Source organism: Phalangium opilio, unplaced genomic scaffold (genome assembly GCF_054372755.1).
Source record: "Phalangium opilio isolate 3A_F unplaced genomic scaffold, DU_Popi_V2 ptg000042l_1, whole genome shotgun sequence".
Taxonomy (NCBI): Eukaryota; Metazoa; Arthropoda; class Arachnida; order Opiliones; family Phalangiidae; genus Phalangium; species Phalangium opilio.
The window spans coordinates 9,052,691-9,073,024 of record NW_028324166.1 but is presented as its reverse complement, the minus strand read 5'-3'; the positions used below and the strand labels follow the sequence as shown (position 1 = coordinate 9,073,024).

At 39.2% G+C, this 20,334-nt stretch overlaps 2 protein-coding genes across 2 annotated transcripts; one reads left to right on the top strand and one right to left on the bottom strand.

Annotated features, from left to right (window-relative positions):
- LOC149679018 (uncharacterized protein F54H12.2-like) lies at window positions 1-1,293 on the bottom strand. The gene is made up of 2 exons (XM_089835965.1): window positions 614-1,293; window positions 1-454 (listed from the first exon to the last, which is right to left on the bottom strand). Exons 1-2 carry the CDS (start codon window positions 1,291-1,293, stop codon window positions 1-3), a joined length of 1,134 nt encoding a protein of 377 aa, XP_089692091.1.
- A 12,282-nt stretch (window positions 1,294-13,575) lies between these two features.
- On the top strand, window positions 13,576-14,677 carry LOC149679017 (uncharacterized). Its single transcript, XM_089837224.1, has 4 exons — window positions 13,576-13,653; window positions 13,714-14,126; window positions 14,184-14,369; window positions 14,427-14,677. Coding segments are annotated over exons 2-4 (378 nt in total). The 5' UTR covers window positions 13,576-13,653; window positions 13,714-14,124; the 3' UTR covers window positions 14,617-14,677.
- Window positions 14,678-20,334: the final 5,657 nt, after the last annotated feature.

Below are 20,334 nucleotides of genomic sequence, written 5' to 3'. Positions count from 1 at the left end.
TCATGGCGAATCTACAACGACGGTTCTATTATGATCTATGTGCATTAAACTTTGAAATTCTGAATAAACGATCAAACTCAGGGTTTCGGGTACTGGTTCTTCGAACCCGAGTTCAAGTCGCAATTGTCCTTGTCGTATAGGGTTGTAATGATTTATATCTGACGCGGTACCATCTTGAGTCAAATCAAAACAGTAAAGCGTATAACCTTTGGGATACTCCTTCATAGATATTTCGTTACCATCGTCTTTGTAATGAGTACCAGATCCGGTAAACAGAGAATAATATGATCTAGTGTAAAGACCCTTTTTGAAATTTGGTCGCAAAGGCTTAGCTAGCACTTGTTCCGAACCGATAATCGGATTAATATAATTCACGTTAAAGTTTTGGAAGTCGAAAGGGTTCCAACTCAATTTGCCGTTATACGAGTTATGAGTTACTAAACCAGCTGTTAATCTGTTTGGTAAAACCCCTAAATATACGTTATCTATAGTAGTTTTTTGAATATTTGCCGAAATGGTAAAAACTTTCACTTCTGTCCTAGTGAATGGGTATTATGCCGTGGCTTTAGTCCAAGCCGATTCCAAAGCTAGCATTACTCGAGGGGCTACTCGCACTTTACGAATATATAAACCTACTTCGAGTATTTCGTGTTTGTACCATACGCCACCGGGGGGAGGAGCTCCGAGCAAAACAAAGCCTGGTTTATTTCGGGTCATCCTGACTCTAAGACTAACGCCATTGGGTATGAATTTTGAAACGTTAAACATATCAGCGTGTAGGGCTCCGTACATTTCAATCTGTTTCGAACCCTTTGCTAGCTCTTTCCTAACAAGATGTCCCTGGTTTTCAGTTGCAGAAGCCATTTTCCCAGCCGTGTCTTTATGCCATAAAGAAGAAGTTAAATGAGATTTTTTCGCGTCTCCTCCATAGTTTAGCAATGTTTCTAGATAGGCTTTGAAGGCGTAGTTTCCGGTTGAAGATGAAATAGGCGTATCATTGGCGGTTACTTCCACCGTATCCCAGAGCGAATGTAAAAAATTGTTGACGGGTCCTACGTTATCTGTGTCATCGATATCGGTACCGTCCGTATGTACTATTTTAGATCGAACATAAAGCATAGTTAGAGAGGCGTCAATATATTCTTCACCATTTCCAGGAACGTAAAATTCAATCTGAGAGTCTCCATCCAAAACCGAAATAGGTCGATAGCAAACATATTTGGCCGATTCTACCGATGTTTGAATCGGGACAGATTCGAAAAAGTCCAGCTCAGATATTGTCGCTTGAAACATGTTTAGGAGAATATATCGTGTCGTCTTGACCTGTAGGGTATACGACGGCGAACTGGCTTTATTTTCCTGGTAGCCGCTCGTTTTATACCTTTTTTACTTTGAGCCCGTTTTCGTTTCAAGGGCTTTTTACGTCTGCGACGTTTCCCCCCTCCCCCATGCTGTGTTCTAATATCATCTAAAGTTTCCGTTACTCTTTTCTTAGCAGCCTCTTTAATATCCTTGCCCGATACTACGTCACTGAAAATTTTGGTCCCTGTACTAACGGCTTTTCTGCCGAGAAATTTGGCACCGCTTGTAAGCAAAGGCCTAACAAACCTTACCAAACCTGAAAAAAAGGATCCGAACCCCCCGTGACCTTTCAAATTAGGGTTATTTCCAATATAATACCCTCCGTCCCCCGCTTGATTATTGTAATATCGCTTGTAGCAACATTCTCGCCTTTCTAAGACGTCGGGCTTAGGCATCGCAAGTGTAGTTTAACCGTTAAGCTCCCGTATTCAAATGGCGCCGGTTCCCCCAAACTATTCCTTATATTAACTTCGATGATATCAAAGTAATTTTTACCAACGGGTACGTAATGAGGATTGGTAAAGGTTTGAAATATTTGAGACCCGTATGGTTTCTTGGCATCAACCGAAACGATCCGTAGTAAAGGAACCGAGTGGTCGCCTACAATCTGATCGCTAGCGATATTTAAATAGATAAATAACTGGTCCGGAACGTGGTAATTCAAATTAGAGGGCCTTTGGCTACGACCGATACATTCGCTAGCTTCAACGTATCCGAGAATTTCGGCAATGGGTTTTTCGAATTTTAAATAAGGTTTCAATAATCTTTCAGGTTGGTTTATAGTAATGTGCCCGGTTACGTTATCGTAAATCAGCCGCAGTGTTGGGCCATTTTTGTCAAACGAATTATTTATGACGTTTATTAAATGTTCTATAGACTTGTAAAACCCCGGGGGAACGTCGGGCGCAACTATGGTCTCCCGCCTAGCGTCTTTACTTTTTCTCTCTCTTTTCTTTCCATCGACTACCTCCCCTACTGTATATTTGCTCCCGTATCTGGAAACGTTATGAAAGCTAACATCACGTTCTTCCTTAGGCCTTGGCACGTTGTAAAAAGTAGACGTATACATTATATCTACTAGAGCCACTTCCCATTTTCCATTTAAATGAATAGGGTTAGGTAGCTTGGTACAGTAATGCGCCCTGGTATTATCGGGAAATAACGAGCCGTTGACGTTACTTGGTAGGGTTAGGTAAAACGATTGATTCGACATCTTCTCCACGAACCCAAGAGGTTTGGGTTTTCGGGTAACCTTCCCAAGATACTAATAACTCCAATTTTCCACGCCTTTTTCGCCGCTTTATAATTTTTTCAATGTTGAACCTTTCAGGTTTAACCGTTTTCTGAACCTCTTCGCGATAGAACACGCCACTTATAGGGTTTCCTTCCAGATCCTTTAACTTGTAAATCACTGGATCACGGGCAGTTCCGATAAAATCAACTTGGAAAACTTCGGTGGAGTAATTGGCTTCGTAACCCTTTTCAAAAACCATTTTTACTTTGCTAACCCTAACGTAATCACCCACTTTTATTCGGGGGGGAGGGCGTTTTTTCTGTCCTTTGTTTTCAGTCCCGTAAATATTTCTATACACTTCTAATATATTGGTTGGCTTAACGTTATTCGGCGTCATCTTAATAGTACTATGCCAAGCGCCGTTATACGCCGTCACTATATCTCGTAGGTGGTCGATATACCTTCTAGTATGGAGATGGGTAAACAGTTTAAACATACGAGACTTTAGCGTTCTATTCACTCTTTCTACAATGGGGGCGTGGTGGACGTCATTCTCGGTTGTAAAGAATTTAACCCCCTTTTCTTTGAGAAATTTTCTGACCGAGGAATTCAAAAATTCCTTCCCTTTATCCGTTTCTATTCTAATCGGTATTTGGTCTTTGAATATAAGAGCTAAGGCTCTAACAACTTCTTTTCCCGTCTTACGTAGTAAAGGCACGACCCATAGTTTTCTACTAAAACAATCTATACACGTCAATAGAAACGTGTTGTTATCATTATCTTTGGCCAAGGATCGCATGTCAACCAAGTCTATTTGGTACAAATCACCGATATTGTGAACTATAATTTGGCGTCTCTTAAACTTTTTACGAGCCGTTTTATGCAAAGTATACGGGGTGGAACTTTCCAAAAACGAAATTACTTCCGCTTTCGATATACCATCATCTTTAACAGCTCGATGTAAAGCGTCTATTCCTGAAAACGAGGCGGGGTTAGAAGGATCATAGTATATGGTTTTTAATTTTTCGGTGTTGTTGGGTTGAAGCTCAGCCATTTTGGTATTATAGAAGAAGAAGATTTCCTTTTCGTAACGTATCGTGGCCCTCTTGAATTTTCTTTACCGTAATTTCTTAGCCTTCGCTTTAAGGGAGTTCGTTTTGGCGGGGAAGTGAGATGAAGGAGAGGAGGAGGGGGGAGGCTGGGGACTGGTTCGGGAGAGACGGCGTTTTTTGGTCCTTCAATTTCTTTTACAATGCTATGAAAATCGCTCCAGCCTTCGGGTATTTCTTTAAGGGGGGTAATGTAATGGTATACTAACTGCGCTATATCAGAATTTTTGATCTCTCGCCCGTTTACAAATAGTCTTCCTTCTTTCGACCACCTTAAGGTCTCGCCAAGCGATTGCAACTGAGTAAAAACCTTCTTTGCTCTCCCCTTATATTTGAGGGGGAACATGTCAATCCATTTTTCGGTCGGATCCGGCACGATTTCTCGAGAAACGTTATTGTACCTTTGGACTAGCTGCTGGTACATAATCCATTTGGAGCGATCGTCTAACGATTTGTTGTTTAAAACCGTTTGCATCTCCCTATTCAATTCTTGCATAACATCTGTCTTTAGAGTATCAGAGGGTTGAATAGCGGGTTGAGACGGTATTTGCCGTTCATTCAAGGGTACCAAGGTCATTTTATGGTACATTACGAACTAAAAGCTCCGATAACCGAGGAAAGAAGCGGTACGAGTAAAGAAAAAAGACCTTCTCCCTTTTGGTTCGATAAAATAGCCCTTTTCTTTTTCCAAGCTATTCTTTTACTAGCTATTTTGCGTAGGTTATTCTTATACCTGTATAGCCTACTTCTTTGAGCCAAATTCAATTTCACGTTTCCGTGTAGCGTATTTAAAACTAATTCTGATATAGCGTCTATTAAACCTTTATCCGCGGATCTTATAAAGGCGTGTCTAGGTCCTTTTTTAAGTTTACTCAAGAGGGCGAGAACGTCTCGCTGTGATGTAATCGCACGGCGTTTCATAATTCAAATGAATGCTCGTGTATGATACGAGTCTTATTTATCTCTTTTTGGGCACGTACACTACCATGATCTCATCGGGAAATATGTTTGTTCTAACCCTATAATCTTCGGGACAGTTTTGCTTAAAATCTAATAGCAAATACGAATGAGGTTGTTCAGTAGCGTCCATGTAACTCTCCATTAAAAATTTCGGGTTACGCGGGTACATTTGTCTAGCTAGATAATTTATTTGCAATTTATCTCTAACCTGCTTGAACAGTATCAAATAATTTGTGTTTAAACTTATGTCCCTAGCGTCGCTGGATTTATGATAAAGATTTTGAGTTAAATATAGCACGCTTAAATTACGATGATGACTAAACTTGGTAAAAATTGAACCGATCAAACCTGATTTGTTCTGATCCATTAAATCGTCTATTACTAGAAGACAATTTCGAGAGCCGTCGTACTCGTTCATATCCGGCAAACCTTCCTTAAAGACAACCAAACCTTTCAACCTGTCGTAAAATGGTTGATATTCTGAATAATAGAAAATAATTTCAGCGATATTGGGTTCAAACATTTCCCGATGATTTTTAATGATTCTTTCGCAAAGAAACGTCTTTCCAGCCCCACTCGGTCCATTTACCGTTATGGTACACGGATGATAAAAGGGAATCATTGTTCTCCGAGTTCTCGAGCTTAAATAAATTAAACTTTAAGCGGCCAAACGTTAATATAGGGGTCGCGCGCGTCTTCTTCTTCTTCGTGTCGCGGAAATGATCGCGTCGTGCATAGCAAGGAAACGCGTGTCGCGTATGACAGGGAAACGCGTATGACAGGAAGCGCGGGAAAAAAAGGAACAAAATCAGTTTAAAATTTTTTTATTTTAAATATACAATATACACTTTTAAATAAATAAATTAGTCAATAAATTAATTAATTAGTTTTAAATTAATAAATTAGTTTTAAATTAGTTTTAAATAAATAAATAGTTTTAAATTAAATAAATAAATAAATCAATAAATTAGTTAATAAATTAAGTTGGGTTCTGGTAGCCATAGGGGACTGTTTTGAAATTGTCTAGTATACGGATTTTATCGACCGTGGCTCTATAAACTTTGTGAGTGTCTATAGAGACAAGCGTGTGATTGGGAAGCCTCGAAATGTGTCTCGGAATTGGAACAGTTATGGGCAAAAGGGGTTTGTCTAAATCAACGCCTAGTAATCCTTTTAAAGTTTCGTGATTGACTAGTTTCTCGTTAGAGACATTAAGACGAAACCGTTTGACTTTGGTTGTATTGAACCTTTTGCCAGAGTCTGGATCTGTTACCCAATAACTATAGTTTTTGCATCCTCCACTGACAAAGGTATCAATGTAGGCGTTTTTACCATAACCTTCCAATTCGTTGGTCATTTCACCCAGAAAGTTACCAGTTTCTATTAGCGGTATTCCCAGGGGGGACATGTACACAAGAGAATCTGTATCGTAATAATAGCATTTATCCCCAACCATTTCCAGATATTCTAATAAACAAAGACGGGCCATAGCCGTTGTATAGCAGGCTATAGAGACGTTGGTATGCTTCAAAACAACGTCGGCCTCAGTCGTAGGAACCCACTTGACTAGCAGCGTTTCTTCATTTATGGTTAAAACGCTTTTTACTTCAACATCCGGGTTACTTAAGAGTTCGTAAAGTCTGCGGGGTTCTTTGATAATTTCCGTTTTGGTTGGTTTCACTCTTTCCCCGAATTTACCCCAAAGACTATTCAAGGCAAGTTTTGCTACGCTACGCAACCCTTCGTTTCTTTTAATCTTGACTGGGTCTAAAAGTACCCCCTCTCTAATTTTAAAATTTTTAATATAATTGTCACGTTCCTCGGGGGTAACGCAATTCGAGGGGTAACCACTAGCCGTCTGCTTATGAAGAAGGAACGAATCAACGTATTTTTGAAACAAGCCGACCTCGCCAGTTTCAGGGTTATATTGTCGCACCTTGTATTTCCAGGCCTCTATCTTTTTTAGGATAACATAACCCCGATTTACAGCGGCACGAAGTTCATCAATCACCCAAGTGCCGATTAGTTTTCGCTCTTCGTCGGAATGGCGACAGTCTCCTTGGAAACGTTTCAAGGCACACTCCCGGCAAAGAGTGAAAACTAATTTATTGTTTAACCTTGTGGGCAAAACAGGGTGAAAGAGGCCAATTGGCGGCAAAACTTCGCATTTCAGAAATCCATCGAATGTGAAAATGTCGGGAATATTATCCAGTAAAATTTCTGGGTGCCCGACTGGCAGCTTCTTTCTCTTGTTGACGAAAGGATAGAGACTAGTTACGTCAACGTAATGCATTTTCTCGCTGCCGGATACTTTATGGTATAGTTTAAGTACCGACGTTCTTCCACCAAAAAAGGCATCGCGAGGATTTAAAGGTTCGCGTACTTTTTCTTTAATGTTTTCTGCTTCCAGAAAAACACCAATAGCCGGATTATCGGTTTTATCTTTAGTCCAATCACATTCCCACTTCGTTATTACTTTAAAGCCCGCTTTCTCGATTCGTTCCTTCTTTTTTAAAGTTCTGACGTACAAGGTGTTCAAGGTTTGACCAGGATCACCTTGCAAAGATTGGTTACGGTTGACTTTGTAGCATTTGGGGCAACCATGGAAATAACACCCGTTAAACTCTAGAACATCTTTATCACAAAGACCGTCCACTTTCATTTTCAAAACTTTGGCTTCAGAGCCGTTAAACGCAGACTGTATATTTACGCCGTTTTCGTGAGCATACCAGGATAACCATTCTATAGCCACAAGTAACTGATTATCAATCATTCTATAGAGGTTATGAGGAATAATGCCTATAGAATCTTTATCCATAAAGTGCCTCCTGTATACCCAGCTACACAAACCGGCTATATTACACGCGACCTGGAAAGGTTCCACCTGGGCAATAAGAAAATTTTTCTAAAAGCTAGACAACCTAACTTTAATATCACAACATCCTTGATGCAATAAAACTTTAATTCCTCCAGAAAATTAAAGCCTTTTTTCTCCTCAATTTGTTTATCGTACCACTCCATAAACTCTTTGAGATTTTTGGAGGTTAAATTTTCCGACCCGTAAGCTTCTGGAGGAGGCATTTGGTTTTCTAAGACATAATTTGTTGCTAATTGATTATTAACGTCGAAGACGTGATCTTTAACCACGTTAAATAAAAAATGAGGGAAATAACCCTTTGTCGCATCTTCTAAGCCGAAAGTGGCGGCGAATTTAGAGAGTGGTACGGAGATAAAATTGAAAGAGTCAAGGAAATTTAAATTAAAGACAGTTAAATTTATAATTTTAGTGCCGTTAATTATGCAGTTAGGTTTAAATTCTTCGCCTAGAGCCATAATCTCTCGCAATAGAAACTGATTATCGTATCCGCTAGCATTATGAGCCAATAAAGTTACCTTCTTGACAGAAGCTAATGTTCTTAGAAAAGCTAAAAAATTTGAAACAGGGTTTGCTCCTTCAAAAACTCTCTGTCTCGGACCTAGTGACCCACATTTCCCGCAGACGAAACCAGCCTCGGGCACATCGATACAGCTTTCGCAGACCATCTCTGATACGCAAAGGAGAGGCTGGTGGACTAACGCCCCTTTTTTTTCCTCAGATTCTAATATCTGAATCGCTTCAAAATCATAAAAAATATAAAGCAAATCAGGGACAACCTTCTGTTTCTTAGCTTGGCGAACTTTAGGAGGTTCTTCTTTAATTACCTGAACGTAACAATAGTGTGGACTGGGAGTGTATCTACTGCACACAGAACAATAGGTCTCACAGCACGTATGGGGCTGATTTTTACGCTTAAATAAATTTATTTGCGTGAAACATTGTTTGCAATGAAATAGTTGCGCGCAAATACTCTTCCCGTCTACACCATCTTGTTTATGATAATTAAAACATTCATCTCCTTTGAAAACCTTGAGACATTTGTCACACGCTCGGTCAGCACCCGTACAAGTTTGATCTCGTAAACAATTGTAACAATAAAGATTGCAACTATGATCTCTCTTGTTTCTAAATCCTACCAGACAATTTTCACAGTAATGGTCCATCCCGAACAAAGGTCTTAAAGACGTGACGACGTTGTAATGTCTATTTTGATTAATTAATATCAAACGTGGTCTATTATCGTCATTGTCGATTTTCCCCAAAATCAACTCGGGCAAATTATTTTTAAAAATATATATTAATATATTATATTGCGCTAATTCGGCTTTAAATTTTTGTATAGATTCTACTTTACCGCAGTCTTTCGGGTTAACTTTAGCTTTGCGGCAAAGCTCTATAGCGGCATCTCGTTGAGAGGCCGTATCGCCTCTATCCGCTCGTGTGTACGAAATCGACTTAAATTTGTTTTTAAGCGCGATATTAGTCGGGTTTTTCTTATGTTCCGAATGCGCAATTGCCACGGAAATCGCTCTCGCTAGACACAGATTATCATTGTTCACTATCCTGATAATTCCTCGAGAGTCACGAGAAAAGATATCAAAGGACCGCACTCCTTTGGGAGCAGCACGGCCAAACCCTTCTACCGGGATTCTCACCACGTGAAATTTTAAGACGATGGGTCCCAAAAAGAATCTTTCAAACTCATCATAGTATAAAACTGACTCTATCTCATCTAAAACAGATTTAGAGTCCAATTGGTCAGCTCTACGAAATGAGAGTGATATCTCGCCCCTGTTTGGCAAGCTTAAACTTTCGGCCGTTATCTGAATCATATCAGATGGAGCTAACCTATTAAGAACGGCCTGGACAATATTGGCTAAGCCTTCAACCAAATTATTAGTTATTCTTACGGTGATTTCGAGACCCGTTAGGTTAAATCTAGGGTACATTTGCACTCTTTGATCCGTAATTTCACAGTGAGGTAGAGAATCTATTGGCGTCATAACTGCCCCCCTCGCTCCGCCTCCAGATTGGTCAGGGAAATTACTAAGACCCGAAAAATCTATAGAGGCGAAATCGTTTTGAGAGGCGAAACCCAGCTCTGGATTATTGTTTAAAAAGTCGCGAGCTATACGATCATTCTGGGAAGATTCAAATTCCCGCACAATTGATTCTTCCTTTTCGAAAATGTAATGCTTTAATCATGTTTTCATCTTGCTCATCCACTAGTAGATTTTCAGCTTGCATTTCGTCTATATCGCGTTGACCTATGTCAAACGCCCTTTTTTCGAAACGGGCCATATATTGCTCACTACACGTTAAAGGCAGATTATTAAAGAATGTTTCCAACTCTTTAATGTCGCGGCATTGTTCAGGCTCACGCGGTACGCTTAACATATATTTAAATATGTCTGTAAATGTTTCAAGAATAGCGTATCCTCTATTAGATAAAAAAATCGGTAATATTTCCCCGACTGTAGCGGGGTTAAGTTTGAGTACTGTACATAAATCAAAGAAAAAAGCGTAGATTTTCTCAATGGGCCAAGGTCGTGAAACAACCAACGACTCGATCTCTAATAAAATAGATTCTTGAGCGTCTATATCGCGTTGATTTATTTCTAACGCTCTTTGTTCGAAACGGGCCCTATATAGATCACGATACGCTAAAGGCACATTATTATAGAGTGTGTCCAACTCTTCCGCGTTGCGGCATTGTTCGGGTTCACGCGGTACGCTTAACATATATTTAAATATGTCTGTAAATGTTTCAAGAATAGCGTATCCTCTATTAGACAAACAAGGCGGTAAAATTTCCCCGACTGTAGCTGGGTTAAGTTTGAGTAATGTACATAAATTAAAGTAAAAAGCGTAAATTTTCTTAATTGACCATGGTCGTAACGCGGCCAATTCCTCGATCTCGAATAAAATAGATTCTTGATCCATCTTTACGCGTTTTTATAGTAAAAAAAAAAACTTACGTTAAATGCTATCCCCATGAAAAACAAAAAAGAATATAAAAATACGTTACCTTTCAAATCAAGACGTGTCCGGGCAGGTTTTGTAAAACTTTTCTAAAAGCGAGACTATGCTATTCGTCTTTACTTTATAACTCTGAAGTAGAGAATGAGTTTTGCATACTCAACATATCGCCTTATATAGGCCATAACACTCAGCTTACCCCCCTCCTCCCCCACATGTTGTATGTAACGGCTTTTTAGGAAGCAAATATGTAATCTTTTTTAGATACATCCCCCCTCTCTCCCTCTAAAGAGCCCGTGCTATAACATGAACCGACCAACACAGCTTCGTCCAGGCCTGTTTACCCTATATGAAAGAGGCCAACCTTAAACTAGAACTGCCACCCACCCTCTCTCCCCAAAACCAAACTCTAACTAGAACTCCCCCCCTCTCTACCCCCAAGCTAAACTCTAACAAGAACAAATCTTTGCCCAGACCTGTTTACCCTATATGAAAGAAGCTAACCTTAAACTAGAACTGTCACCCACCCCTCTCTCCCCAAAACTAAACTCTAACTAGAACTCCCCCTCTCTCTCTACCCCCAAGCTAAACTCTAACAAGAACAAATCTTTGCCCAGACCTGTTTACCCTATATGAAAGAAGCCAACCTTAAACTAGAACTGCCACCCCCCCTCTCTCCCCAAAACTAAACTCTAACTAGAACTCCCCCTCTCTCTCTCTACCCCCAAGCTAAACTCTAACTAGAACAAATCTTTGCCCAGGCATGTTTACCCTATATGAAAGAAGCCAACCTTTAACTAGAACTAACCCCCTTTCTCCCCCCTCTAAAGAATGAAGACATAAGCCATGTTAGGGCTCACTTTGATTTTGACAGTCGAATAAGAAGGTCGCTTGAATTGTAAGTAGAATTTTTGCGTAACAGTTTTGGGCGCTCGCTTCGTATAATAGCAACGGTTGCTTTTTTTAAGATAAGAATGGAAGTTGATAATTTTCGTAAACGAAAACTCCCGTCCAAACCTCGTAAAATCAATTCGAGATTTCATTTGGGAGAAGTATTTCTATCTTTCGGATTCACGTCTGATCTCAATATAGAGATTAGAATATGCCAGAAAGAACCAGATTTGTCCACGTTTCGCTTTGATGTTGACACCTGGCAAGCTTTTGCATCCAAAATTGGTCCGCTTAGCGGATGGACAAGTTGCCAAGAACCCACATCATACGACGCTATTTTAGCCGATACTCCATTATCTTCGACATCAGCACACGCAACCTTTAACAATCTAAAGCTGGAAACGAATATCAGGGGTGGAGACAGTATCGACTTCACATTGAACGCTTCAGAAGCAAGCGAGTTAAATCGATTAATGCCGTATATTAATGAACATGTGAAAAAGCTTGTATCGAACGAACAGGTCTATTTATTACTTGGGGATTTGATCTGCGCTGAACTTATTACCATATATAAAATATTACACATAGATTTCGGTGAATTCTTTTCTTTCGAAGAAATTGAAGATCATATTAATTTTGACAGTGTACTATCATATTTTGGCTCGTACGTTTCACCGTATAAAATATTAATGGCTTTTGAAAGTAGATTAAAGGAACGCGGAATAAGTTTTGATTTTCAATCGTATAATATATTTAATATATTAATGTCTCAAACTTCTTATTTAAAGAAACGTATAAGCGTTGTCAATCTTTTTGGCCTGGTGTAAATTTGTATTGAAATAAATTTTTTAAAACGTAATTTTTGTCATTTGATCTGGATAGGCATATATATTTATAGGACCATAACAAGACGTTTCTAAAGCATTGTGGACAACATTAACTAGTCTACAAAGAAATCGGCTAGGATTGTGTTATTATCGTTAGGAATCATTTGAACTAGGGGTCAAATTCTGTTTTTTTGTGACAGCGTCTAGACTTGTAATATTTATTAATTTATTGAAAGACACGCGGCTAGGGTACATGGAAATCGGTGTTATTATTATCGTTAGAAATAATTTGAACTCGGGGTCAAAATTCTTTTTTTTTTTAGATATGTGAGATGGTCTAGACTTGTATTATTTATTAATTTATTGAAAGACACGCGGCTAGGGTACATGGAAATTGGTGTTATTATTATCGTTAGAAATAATTTGAACTCGGGGTCAAAATTCTTGTTTTTTTTTTAGGATTGTGACAGCGTCTAGACTTGTATTTATTAATGTATTGAAAGCTAGGGTACATGGAAATCGGCTAGGAATGTGTTGTTATTATCGTTAGAAATCATTTGAAGTCTGGGTCAAATTCTTGTTTTTTTTAGGATTGTGAGAGGGTCTAGACTTTTATTATTTTGGGGTCTCGTTTGCTTCAATAACAACTTTTGAATATTGGAAAGATCATAAGGTTTTTGTATTGGGGTATACAGAAAGAACGTCGGAGACTAAAAGAACCCCCCGGTTTCTCCATGGGTTCTATAAATACGGCAGTTTACCCAATACAAAAATCACTCTCAGCCTAAACACTGACGAACCACTACTACTAAGACTAAATCCTGCACCAAACTTTCAACATGTGAGTATAATGTTTTTTCTCCTGAAACCATAGAATAAGTTTTTTTTGTTATTTAGGGCACCCAACCCTTTACCGTTTGGGAATGAGGTATTTGAATTTCTAAACCCACCTGTCCAAGATGAACCTTTAGAAGAAGAACCTTTTCCTCTAGCGGAACTAGAGGAAGTGGTGGTGGTGGGGGGAGGGGAGGAGGAATGGGAGAATGAGCCCAATTCTGATGAGGAATTGGATGAGGAATTGGATGAGGATGATGAAGATCCTACGCCATTGGATTGCAACATCCAACGGTAAACATACCATGTTTTCTCCTATTTTTTAGTAGCTATATTTCCTCCATAAAATTTGAGCAGGATCTTAGCCCAGATCCATCAAGAGGTCGAGGAAGAAGAATGGCTTGCCAACAACGAAGTACGCTCGGCCGTCGAACAAGTGTACGCGGTCGAGACAAATTATGTTATCGAAGCCTTGGGTCAAACCCTGTGGGGTTTCATGGTATTCCCTGTAGAACCCCTAGAGGGGGCACCCCTAGTCGAGGAACAGCCCTTAAACATAGCTAACTGTTATTCCGGCTTGTAAGTTATATAGTTTTTTTTCTTTTTTAAGACCATTTCTAATTTCTTTTTTCTTTACAGTCTCAATACGGCCATCTTAAAGTTTTTTAAAAGGAGAGCCCGAATATACAGGGAATCCGAAGGGGAGGTTGATGCTGACGGCGTGATTGACGCCGCGTCCGTTCGGAGAGCAACCGAGCACGACATACGTCGGGCGAAACTGTTCCTCGACAAAGTCGCCTACGGGGTGCTCGCCCAACAGATGGTAGATCTAGGGCTTTTTCGATAACATAAATATCCGCGTCTCGGGGGGGCTATTCAATTTCCCGCCCCTAGCCCCCAAAGGTAAGAAACCGTTTTTGTATATTATAAGGGGGGGGTAAAGAGTGTCTGGGTTTCAACGGTCCCCCTCCATACTATATATACGGAGAGTTTCCCAATACTAAAATCATTCTCGCTTTAGCTTCGGCCAGAACATCATCCACCATTATCATGTGAGCATACTGTTTTTTTTCTGAAATCGTGGAAAGACTAACTTTTGAACTTATTAGGGCGTACAGTCATATTGACGATGTTCTTTTGTACACGGACGACGAGAAGGACCCGAGACAAAATTTTTACGAGTGGCAACAGCGTCAGCCACCCCCACATCAACAGCGTCAGCCACCCCCACATCAACCCCAGGAAAACCCGCCGAGAGTAAATGAACATCTGCCAAATGATTGCAGCCTCTTCAGGTAAAGTCTCTATATTTTTTAAAACTTTAATGGCTATATTCAAAGATTTTTTTATAGGATCCTTGCTGATGTCCATAAGGACTTAGTGAGGATTCGCGCGGAGAATCTCGGACATGGTTTTGATCTCCGCGAGGACGACGTTGTCTTCCGGGAGTTGAGTTCTCGACTCATACCATTCGTTGACATAACACCCACTCCCGGAAACCCTATGCCGGTTTACGTTAACACGTCTCGCTCGGGCTCGTAAGTTAATTAGCATTATTTTTTTAAAGATGGATCCCTAATATCTTTTCTTTCTATTTTTAGTCTCAATGCCGCTATCACCGACTATTTTAAGGGGAGAGCGGGTACCCCCAATGAGGGAGTCCTAGACCGGTTTAGGCAAAAGCGTTTCCTCAGAGCTGTAGCAAATGATGTTCATTTACAAACAGGCCTTTAATCTTTCAATTTTTTTCTATTTAAAATTATATATATATATATATACAAATAAAACATGGATAAAATATTTAAAATTATATATATATACAAATAAAACATGGATAAAATATTTAAAATTATATATAGACAAATAAAACATGGATAAAATATTTAACGCCTCTTGATTTATACATATCGCAAAAGTAAAAAATATTACCGGAATTAAAATGCCGTGTAAAATTAAAAAAACGTTGGGTGAGAAATTCCTAGGCTTGTACAGGCATTCCCCCGCTTTGCACGCGTAACGGAGAAGAGGAACCCGAGAGATATATTCCTATAACATTTCAGTGCTATTCGGAGAGAAAACGAGCGCCGCTATGGTTGTACACGCATTCCCCCGCTTTGCACATGTAACGGAGAAGAGGAAAAAAAGAGAGAGGAAAAAAAACTCTCCTTCACAGCGCTCTCGCGGCGCTCGCCGCTAGTACATTCGCAAGCGTAAAAATAAAGAGATGGTCAAAGGGAAAGAGACGGTGAAAGTCAGGGAACCAAGAGAGAGAAAAAAAACTCTCCAGCCTTCACAGCGCTCTTGCGGGTATCGGGCTGGGTAAAGAGAAAGTGAAAGTCAGAATAAAAAAAAGGGGACTTAGCGCAAAGAGAGAGCATACACTCAAGAACAACCTTCACCCTTCAGGTGGAGGAGGTGAGGGGGAGACACACCAACCCCCCTCCGGGGATGGAGGCATGGGGGCAAAAAAATTCGCCCCCCCCTTCGCGGGTATAAACCATGGGGGAAAAAATTCATCCCCCCTGCGCTGCCCGCGGGTATCGAGGCTTACTATTCTCTCACGGCGATGTTATATCGTCCAGTACTTCTAGGGAGCTGTAATATGATCCACTTCTGGTCAGACGTTTCCCTTTCCCTAAAAAGGTAGTGTCCATCTCCCCTAGACCCTCCCGCAACATTCTAGACCCACCCTAGAGGGAGGGGCCACAAAAAAACAGCACCGGAAATAGACCTGGCCAGTTTTGTTGATCACGTGATTTTTGAGTTACATAATATTCCTCAGTTTCCACTCCCTATGATAAATTTTCTCTGGTGGAAACACACACCAGGCGTCACGAGTCTGGAAGATATCCGGAGTTTTTGATAGCTTGACTATAAAGTCAAGTCGAAGGGAAAGACCACTTGTGAAATCTGGTGTACAAAATTTTTGAAATCACGTTGAAGTCCATAAATTATTTTTGAAGTCTCTATAAATCGCAATATTTGGTTGCAATCTTAGGAAGTCCCTAGAGAATCCCTTGAAGTCATACAAAGTCTCTTGGAAGTCTCTTGAAGTCATATGAAGTCCCTTGGAAATCTCTTAAAGTCATACGAAGTCCTTTGGAAATCTCTTGAAGTTGATGAAGTCCCTTAGAAATCTCTTGAAAGCATATGAAGTCCTTGAAAATCTCTTGAAGTCATATGAAGTCCTTGAAAAATGTATTGAAGTCTATTGAAATTCCGTTAAAAATGTCTTGAAGTCTCATGGAGTTCCTTGCATATGAATTTTTTTGTCTCTTCTCTTAATAATACACCTGTTATTCTCAACACAAGGAAGACTTGACCTCTAGTTTTCTGTACTTTACGAACGAATTTATGGGCGGATCAAAGTCCTTTAGCGCACATGCGTCAATATTCGACTAAAATTCAGTGAAAGTGCACTCTTTACATGACCCAAAAATTAATATCATGTCACTGATGTCAGTCGACCTAAGTAGGGGTTGTTGTCGTATGTTACAATTTATAGCACATTCCCAAAACGTCTGGTTTCTATATTTTTCTATGCCCTGACTCAGTTTTCTCAGTAAGAACATGACTTTATTCACTGAAAGCGTAACCTTGTGGTCCACTCTCAAAAACCGATAGGAGGAGCCATATTTTCGCGGCACTGCTGTGTCATAATTCTTAAAACCCGTCAGAAGCAAGCCTTGATATTTGGTCGTGCCTTTCGGTTTCTCATAGCAGACAGCATAGTGTGCTCATGGAACCAAGTTACTCGTGCACCATATATATCTAATAAATACTGCGGGTTAAAAATTCAAGAATTTGTTTCTAATAAGGTCTTCCATTTTTATTATTGTTTAAATTTTGAACACAATCCACACAATAAAAAATCAATGAAACAACTTAAATTATTTGTATTAAATAAAATTAACAACAATTATTTAAAGATGATATTCATGAAAGATAATATTTTTATCAATTAAATAAAATTATCTAAGAAATTGGTCGGTATGTTCATAAAACACTGCTAAACAAGTTCTGTGATACTCTTAAAAGAGTTACATGACATTCTTAAAAGTGTTAAGCGACATTCTTAAAAGTGTTATGCGACACTCTTAAAGGTGTTATGTGACACTCTTAAAAGTGTTATGCACAACATTCATAAAAGAGTACCAATTAAATTTTTACGCGATATAAGAGTTAAAAAGGTGTTAAACTGCACCTCTGTTGCACAACTTGAATTCTTATCTTTTATACCTTTTGTTCAAATAAGTGTGATCAAATTCTTTCAGGGGTGTAAATGAACTCTTGAAATTTGGATCCATAAAAAGTAGTTTTAAAGGTGTTAAAACACACTTCATTTTCTTAGAGTGTAGGGTATAGAGACTGCAGGTTTTTCACAATGTAGAAAACCAACAAAAGAAGCTATAGTGGGATACACTTAGAGCTTATTCAAAGAACTGTTTAAAGCATAGGCCTATATGGGAAATATGTTTCAGCATTACGATTGTTCAGTAGATCAATTAGGCGAATAAAAAATATCTTGGAAGTTTTAATTCATTATTTATCTAGTAGGACTATGAAAAAAATGAGTGCTAAAATTGTTTTTTATTCCTCTATATATACATGAAAGTTGTTTGAAAACCGGGTTCTTTTCTTGGTTTGACGATGTTAGAATTACGCACGATGATTAGTGGTTAATTTTAAATAAATGGTTTTTACTTAGTTAAATTTAAAGTTGAGTCGGTTACGTGTTTTCTTTGTCGTACACGTACTGTACAACGATTCTCTTAGTAGTTGTGTAGCTATAAAGCTGTTTCATTTCGATATTCCATGTATATCTTTTCAAGTTTGGTGTCTACGTTTTATTCTAGCTTTACTATACTATATATTGTCAAAATGTGAATTTTAGCTTAGCGAAACGCAATGAACAATGTAGCTATATTTCATTCCTTTCGTTTGATCATAGTCAGTTTATTGCCATGGAGCTTCAATGTTATTCGTGCACATTCTCGTATAGAGATAAATCGGCTTTGGTATTGACAAATTTTAACAGCCATGCTGGTAACCTAAGACTATCATTGAGGTATAAAGAGAGGATAGTGTTTACACGCCAACGTAGTTGTGAATATAGGTTTTGATTAATTCATTAACACCTGCAGTTCCTTATCATCAGAAGATCAGAAGTGAGATGAGACTAGAAGTGAAGGTCTCTAGCATTGGTAGTAGATCCTGGCACTAGTGAACAAATTTGAGGATTTTACGCCGCTTCCATCGCGCTACAGAGAAAAAAATTGGTCGAGTTCCAAAAACATTTCCTGCCCCCTTCCCCTCACCCTAAAGCCGCGGAACACTGAAGCCTGTGCTTGAATCTAGTTCGGCCGTCTACCGCCACGAGCGTCTCACGTTTTGGAGGGGAAATTCAGAAACCGCTACCAGAGGGCCAACCGTTGGTGTGTTATCAAGAATATTCACTTTCGCCGAGCGAAGAATTTGGTTACCTCGATACTTCTAGTCTCATTTCACTTCTGTTATCATTAAAGAGTAATAATTGCATGTAAGTAAATTAGTTTCTAGGTAGTCCTTGCTCGACTTGGAGAGGTAATATATTGGTTTCCTAACTTGTTACTTTTACATTAACCCATTATGAAAAAATAAACCAAAGAACATGATACAATATCGAGATTGATATTGCAACGATGTAAAATATTACGAAAATGTATAGTTTTTCTAAGTCGATTACGGTTGGAGTGGGAGGGTCCTGAATCAGGCAAAGTTCGCCCAAATATATGTCACGGTCTATTATCGCATCTACTATTCTAGTTTCTGAGATTTGATAATTTCTGAAAAAGAGAAACACAGGGTTAAAAAGTCCATTCCATTAATTCAAGAAGAGAAGAAAATAGCACAGGAGCGGTGCCGTCTTCATGGGATATTTAAGCCAGTCGACAGACTGGCTGATATAAATGGGTCGTTCGAGTTTCCTGCCTTTGTACGGGCAAATTTTTGGAACGGGAGAGTAGATAATTTTGACGCCAGAAATGGCAGGCCTATGGCTTCAAGCGAATAAACGCCAATTCATTTTTAACCGTTGTGTTGCAAACAGGACCCCTCAGCGTAAGTATTTTTGAGGTGCAGAAATGGCAACCCTACGACTTCACGCGAATAAACGACAATTCGTTTTCAACCCTTGTGCTGCCACGAGCGTATAGGTCGCGTAAGTCGCGTAGGTCGCGTAGGTTTTTCTCGAGGGTAGGCTCTATCTATCTCTTATCATGGTGGGGGATCTTTTAACGACGTACTTGAGTTCAAAATTCTCCTAACTCCAAGGCATTGAGGTTAAAATGCACATATCTTCGATTCGTTTATTGAGACTTGGACTCTCTTTGAGTTACAATGCACGTATCTCTGTCGTTCTCCGATTCGTTTCATTATCAGTAAGACCAAGCCTTTCATGGAAGGGACACATAAATATCCATTCCGTTTGAAATTAATCATTTCATATTTCATTATTAGTAAGACCAAGCCTTTCAAGGAAGGGACACATATTATAAAAAAACCGTTTTTACAAACGGAAAAAACCTGATATATACTACATCGTTGATTTTGGGTCGCCACTCACTGTTCTTGTCACGACTTCTAAGGGACAGATATTATTTATTCTAACCGTTTCATATAACACCACCATTTATTAAAGCGGTAACATTGCGTCATGACAATTAATATCACATGTCATGACAGCACCAACTATTAATGCGGTAATCTTAACACATTTTCTTTACTTTTTATTTCGGCTGACATTTTTACCATAACTTCGTTGTTATGGTAAAAATTATTTATTTTTAGCTTCAAAAAATGTCAGCCGAAATAAAAAGTAAAGAAAATGTGTTAAGATTACCGCATTAATAGTTGGTGCTGTCATGACATGTGATATTAATTGTCATGACGCAATGTTACCGCTTTAATAAATGGTGGTGTTATATGAAACGGTTAGAATAAATAATATCTGTCCCTTAGAAGCCGTGACAAGAACAGTGAGTGGCGACCCAAAATCAACGATGTAGTATATATCTGGTTTTTTCCGTTTGTAAAAACGGTTTTTTTATAATTTGATATTTCCCTCACACCAGAAGCCCCGGTAGAGGCTAGCCTCTCGCGTGTAGTGAACTCAAGCTCTGTCTGGCGTTGCCTCTTGGCGCGAGGGAAACAAGTTAAACCACTTAAGGGGGTGGCCCCCGCCTGTGTTTTGGTTTCTTTGTATGTAATTAAAGGGAGGGT